The sequence below is a fragment of the Aethina tumida genome, chromosome 3 (assembly GCF_024364675.1).
Source record: "Aethina tumida isolate Nest 87 chromosome 3, icAetTumi1.1, whole genome shotgun sequence".
In the NCBI taxonomy this organism is placed as follows: domain Eukaryota; kingdom Metazoa; phylum Arthropoda; class Insecta; order Coleoptera; family Nitidulidae; genus Aethina; species Aethina tumida.
In genome coordinates this window covers 6606044-6612565 of record NC_065437.1, presented here as the reverse complement: position 1 = coordinate 6612565, position 6522 = coordinate 6606044, and the positions used below count along the sequence as shown (strand labels likewise).

The 6522-nt window shown below is 26.3% G+C and overlaps 1 protein-coding gene across 1 annotated transcript; it reads right to left on the bottom strand.

Annotated features, from left to right (window-relative positions):
* Nucleotides 1-505: 505 nt before the first annotated feature.
* On the bottom strand, nt 506-5503 carry LOC109605548 (reelin domain-containing protein 1). The gene is made up of 3 exons (XM_020022136.2): nt 5204-5503; nt 2747-2960; nt 506-690 (listed from the first exon to the last, which is right to left on the bottom strand). The coding sequence occupies exons 1-3, from the start codon at nt 5409-5411 to the stop codon at nt 627-629; spliced, it is 486 nt and encodes a 161-aa protein (XP_019877695.1). The 5' UTR covers nt 5412-5503; the 3' UTR covers nt 506-626.
* Between the last annotated feature and the right edge of the window lie 1019 nt (nt 5504-6522).

Here is a 6522-nt window from a genome sequence, read left to right as displayed (position 1 = left end):
TGATTTTCGCAGAAATATTCATTGTAACATTTATGTATTAAAACCTTAAATAAGTTCTTGTTTTACAAAATAAAAGCTTTAATTATGTTCAATTTTTTCTACAAAAAACTTTTTCTTTTCTGCCGTTGAATCTGTAATTCACACGTGAGAAAATGCAGATTCACGTCTCCTGGTTAAAATCATACTGCATCCAATGTCTTTGTTTTTGATTATTCCTAATACTTATAAACATTTTGAAATTGTTGACTCATCTACTTCCAATTTAAGTAATTCCTCAATTTTTTTCGATGCGCCAGAACGTTCTTTATCCTGAAGTTCATAATCATTATACACAGCATACACTGAAACTTAAGGTTAGATACAGAACTCTCTTACAGGTGCGTTACCATTTGAAATTTCATGCACGGAGTACTGTTACTGCCACTTTTGAAAAAACAGCGAGAACTTATTCAAGGTCTTAATATGTTATATAATTTATAAATACTCTAATAAGAAAAATCATATATGAAATACACATTTATTTATTACTCACATTATAATATATTTACAATTTTCTTTCTTACAAATTAAATGGTAACAAGTAATACATTAAAATATACGTATATATTTAACTAAGCTAAAATAATTTATTGACCAACGACAGAGTTAATGTTCGACCAGAACTGTGTATATTCCTTCAAGACGGTACCCCTGCAAAATAAATCTGAATTAATAAAAGGTTTGTTTCGAATAGTGTTTTCAATTATCTTTTAAGATAAAAGGAAATGTTAATTAATTTTGAAGAATAACAACCAATACCTTATTAATACAAAAAATTTGCAAAATATTATTTAAAAAGATTTAAATGGTTTCTAGAAAATTTATCATAACATTCTATGTAGGAAATATGCGCCCCAAAACTTTAATCGAGAACATAATGTTGTACCGCTGGTTTCAGCTGTTTTAGAAATTTATTGTCAAACCAGAAACTTAATGCAATTAATCATGAATTAGGAGAATCGTTCGATATTTACCCCATACAATTAGGATAATCAGATTCTCCCAGTAGATGTCATGTGCAGTGGTTAAGTGCAAACTTAATTTGCTAATGTGCTATTGTTTGTGTTCATTTTTCCACGGCGAGTTTAACCCGGTTCTAATTAGTTTAGCATAATAAAAAGACAGATAAATCTAATATTTTTTACTACATTATGTAAATTTCATTATACTTTTAAAAGATGCAGTAAATATGCGGTCTAGAATAATATGATCATTCATTGTATAAATCTTAATCGAAACGAATGAATGAATATTCATTATATGTGTTTCATGTTCAGTTATTTGAGTAGCCCTTATAAGAGGAGAAAATTTTAAAATAAATAAACACAAATTTGAATAATATTTTTAAATGAACCATTTATCTTTTTATAATATATTTTTTTAATACTTTAAATTTTCATTTGATAACTAAAAATGATTTCTAAAACTTAATTACTAAAGCAATTTTCATAATTAGATAAAAAACTTAAATTGATTTGTTGGCTTTTTAAAAGGGCAATAGTGTTACTAGCAACAAATAGAATATCAGAATATTCGGTATAATTTTTATTAAAACGTATTTACTTTGTCACATTAGGATATTACATATGTTGTAGATAAATAAACCGAATAGGAGACTTTATTTTAAATAATTTTTGAGTGAAACAACGACATCTTAATATAAATTAAGGTAATAACAAGCGTGATTTTCGCTAATATACCAATTGGAAATGATATAATTAAAATGATTATAATCATGATAATTATCATTAAGAATGAAATGTTTCTGAACTACATGAGTAGATTACCGGACACCAAATGCATAATGCAAATACTGCGGCTAATTTAATGATTGCATTTAAATTAATTGCATCAAATTTAATTAAACGCACAGATTTAATTGCTAGTAAATTGCCATGTCATTTTTTTATTATATTTAATTAAATTTAGTTGATTTTCATATTTAAATTTGATTATAACTCGACGTGTTAAAAATATTAAAATATACACATAGACCAAATGATTGTATATTAAGAAATATCTATCTATTATTAGTTTTTCGAGTAACAATGAATAAAAAATTGTACTATCTTTACCGGTGGTCAAAGTACTTTGTTTTTGTATATATTACACTAATAATATGTACCATATATCACTAGATAATGTAAGTAAAGTAAGGAATACGTTATTCACCTGATTCATTTGAGTATTGATTGATTTTTGGTTTTAAATTGTTTAAGCTTTTACAAATGTACACGGACACAATTGATTTCATATTAAATCTATAATGAAACAAAGTTAAGTAAATAGGAAATTCAATTACATTTAAGAAAAGTACATATTGTCAGATACAATATGGTATTTCTGAAAGTTTATTGTAACATTGTATTTAATATTGACTTGGATTAGATTACATATATGTTATTAAATAAAAGGACATTAAAATTGAGTTTTAATTCTAAATTTTTGTAATCAATGAGTGTAATAATATAAGAGTTAGCGTCATCCCCATCTTAAACAATAGTTTTAAATAAGTATTTAATAAGTATTATTTCTTGTCTATTTATTTAATAATTTTTCATAAATTATTTTGTATATTTTTTATAATCTGTTTATTCTACTACTTTATTATTTATCAATTAGACATTGGTGTTATCAAAAAACACTTTTTACCCACTAATTTCATATAAAAATATATATTAAAATATTAAATAACATCAATACTTACGTAAAGTATACTTGTCCATGAGGGACATTACGAGGTGCTTGCCAGAGCAAAACAGCCTGGGCTTTTGGTTTCGGATCCCCATGTGTGATGGCGCTACATTCTGGATGGATTTTGGTGTTTGGAGTTTCCACCCATTCCCCTATCCATTCGTTGGTGGCGACATCTCTGGCTTGGATGAAAAATCCTTTAAATGTGTCCTGGCCCTGAATGGTTACTGCAAAAATATTGATCGTCAGAGTATAACCAAATATTTATTTGTAAAACCTAAATTTGGACGACTTTTGGTTATTTTTAGTGTTTTCAGGCTTCCTTACGTAAAATAAGATATTACTTTCATAGATTTTGTTATATGTGCGTAACCTTCAACTACTAACAATCAATTTGGGATATCAACAATTAATAGATGTCGACGATTCCCTTTCACTTCCAAATAATAACATTATGATTTAATAAAATATCAAGGCTCCACTTTCAGTTCATTTTAAAAAAGATGTATGTTTTCAAAACTTAATTTTTGTGTTGTAAAAAGTATTTAATCATTACCTTATATAGTTCGATGAAATTTGCGTGAGTTATTAAAAGCATTTCTTTTATTCAACTCCCATTAACTATACGACTGAATTTCTAATGGTCATTTTGTAATACATATGTTCTACTTTTTAACACACTGCCATCAATTTTCTTGCCTCATTTAGTTTAATTTTAAATGTTAACGAACTCTGATGCAATTATATTATAACTTAAATTTGCAATGTTGCGTATAAATTTCAACATTTATAGATACCCAAAAGAAAGTATGTTGTATTTAAAGCAACATCTTTGTTTGACATTTTATATTTGCGTAATTTGTTTATTTTATTGAACTTACAAGTTATAGAATGCTGTTAATAAGTAGCAATCATAATTTTTAAGCTTAAATTTTACAAACATTGATCATCAAAGGCTTTACCTTAGATTTTGTTAAGTTATTTTATATAAACAAATAAAAATATTTAAATTTATTATATTACTTATTATATATTAGGACAATATATATAGTACAAATATGTTTTTAAATTATTTGTTAATAAAATAAATCAACAAATATATAATAAATAAAATATAAATTAAAATATCAATAAAAAAGTTTTAAAGCAAATAATATAGTATTAATATATTCTTGTTTACATAAATAAACTTTTAATTATATAAATATATTTATTTACATATTCTTAATTTCTTTTCTTTCTTTTACATTTAAAGACATTATGTTAAAACTTTAATCACCTTTTCAAGTTTTTTACGTCATAAGAAAACATAAAACGTATGATATTATCTTTAAAGTAGTTAACAACAAACAGTATTTAAAAACAATAGAATTTAGATTTAATTTTATTTTTTAAATAGATATTTATTTGTTGATTTCTTGCCTTGGTCAAGTTTCAGCTTAAATTAAGAGTTTCAGTTTAGTTTCTGATTCTTTACTGTCTTGGGATACTTTAATACTAAACAGAAAACAATTCTAATTTCACTCGATTAATAAGCTATCAAGAATAATGCGAAAAATTTATAAGAAATTAATTTTATAGTACTTTCTTTCAGGTGCATTACCATTCAAAATTCCATACTCTGAATACTGATATTGCCATTTTTGAAGAAACAGAGAGAACTTATTCAAGGTCCTAATAATTAAAAATTTGATTTAACTGTTTAATAAGAAATATAAAGATAAATTTATTAGAAATTGTACGATAGTAAGGTGTAAAATATTTCTTGGTTATTTAAATATAATAATTTTAATAAAAATAATATATATATTCTTTTAATTTGCCATTGTAAATTTTGCATTTCACAGAGTTTGTTTTATGTCTGATATTAAAAATAATTTGTTATGGATAATTTTATGAATGAAACCACACCTCACTTTATACTATGTAGATTGTGTTTTTTCTGAACATTTCGGTCTAGATTTCGTTTTCGGTCGCAACTGAGATAAAAATCGACATTCAATTTCAGTTTTAACTATAAAAGGTAATTTCTCTCAGATACTAGTAATTTTATTGAATTTTATTACACAAAAGATATGTATGTATATTATATGTTACGTAAATTTAATTGTTAAAACGACATGTTTAATAATCTCTTAAATACTACTAAAACAGAATAATTCCTACCATTCTTAAGCCATAGTAGCGGTAGTTTAAAGTTGGAAATAAAGTTAGAGCTTTAACCAAATTACATTCACAAAATGCAGATTGTGTCACATAATTTGAATAAGTTGGATGTTAAGACTTTGGTTTAACGGGCTTGAACTAGAAGAAGAAATCTAGAACGCAACCAATTTATTGTTAGTAGTTTTAGCTGGTAATTAAATAACTTGCATCAATAAAATATTTTATAATATCACGCCAAAAAAACTAAAATTGTTTATTACATACCAAATTTCTAAAAATTTAAAAGTGGAAAGTATTATCTCACCAGAAATCTGCGTTCCCGGACCATATTCAGCTTGAGATTGAATAACTTGAAACGGATTAGTTTCCGGTGGCTGCGGTCTCGATTGACCGTGGTACGGTTGATTGGGTCTCGGCTTAACACAGGCATCGACTGGTGCACCATCCGGAAATCCTGCTGTACCCCAAATTAAGCCGAAGAGCACACAACAAACGGCACACTTGTACCACATTTTTTAAGCGATTGAAGATCAGAATTGCACTCCGCCGATGTTGCGTGATAACTAATTTTAAGAATTGCGATTTTTAAACAGGAAATGTAGGCTACAGGGACCAGCGATCTTGGCTCTTGAACGAATCGAACCACTTTCACTTATGTTCACCGGTTGGCTGAGGCGGTAAATTGGTCCCATAACTTGTTTAATGTATCTGATGTAATTGTGCTTAAAACTGCTTAGTTATAATTTGAATATTTTTCATAGAATAGAAATAAATATTTTAATAAAATATGGTGTATATTATATATTTTCCTAACTATTAATTTTAATGAAAAATAATACATTCCTATTACATAATTGTTATGTACATATATGTATATGTATGACATTACTATTATCATTACTAACTGAAAACAATTAAATGTAATATTAGGAGGAGATCTCTTTAGACAGATTATAGGAGATTCAGATATTTAACAGTTCTTCTATTGTTTGACAAGAATTTGTTCCACTTCTTCCTTAATATCTCGTTGTTTAAGGTTTTGGGTCTTCCTGATCGATTGGAGTAACAGAAATCAAAATTACAGGATCTGAACATGGAAAACCATCTTTGGCGTTTACGATCATTTGATGCACTTTAATGAACATCGGAAATATTTGTTAGTAGCAAAAGTTGCATTACTACCCTTTCGAAACACGAAAAGCATACAACGCTGGATATGTTCTTCTGGTATTTATTTATTTGTTTCCAATACTTTCATATTTTTTATAATTTATTTAAAGGAAAAAGTACATAGCCGTCAATAAAGTTAAAAAATGACATAAATTAGTTAACTTTGATGGTCTCTGGTGTGGGTGTGTTATATACCTATGTCTTTAATTTAATATGCACCCCTTATAGTTATAAATTATACGTATATGTCAGTATGAAATTCAACAAGTATGAAAACAGACATTCCAACTTCTACACATATGTCAAGTTGCTTATTTATGCAGAATAAATTCAAATAAAAGTAAAGAAAAAAAATGGTGTGAAAATTCTATATAGTGAAAGGATTTTTTTGACAATATATTGTTTGATATTCTTCATTTTACACATTTACAGAGAATAATTGATAGATAATAC

Coding starts and splice junctions, on each gene's coding strand:
- LOC109605548 (XM_020022136.2), bottom strand. CDS start 5,411: ATGTGGTACAAGTGTGCCGTTTGTTGTGTGCTCTTCGGCTTAATTTGG. Junction 2,961..5,203: donor TCCGGGAACGCAGATTTCTG/GTGAGATAATAC, acceptor ATATTTTTGCAG/TAACCATTCAGGGCCAGGAC. Junction 691..2,746: donor CATGGACAAGTATACTTTAC/GTAAGTATTGAT, acceptor TTTATTTTGCAG/GGGTACCGTCTTGAAGGAAT.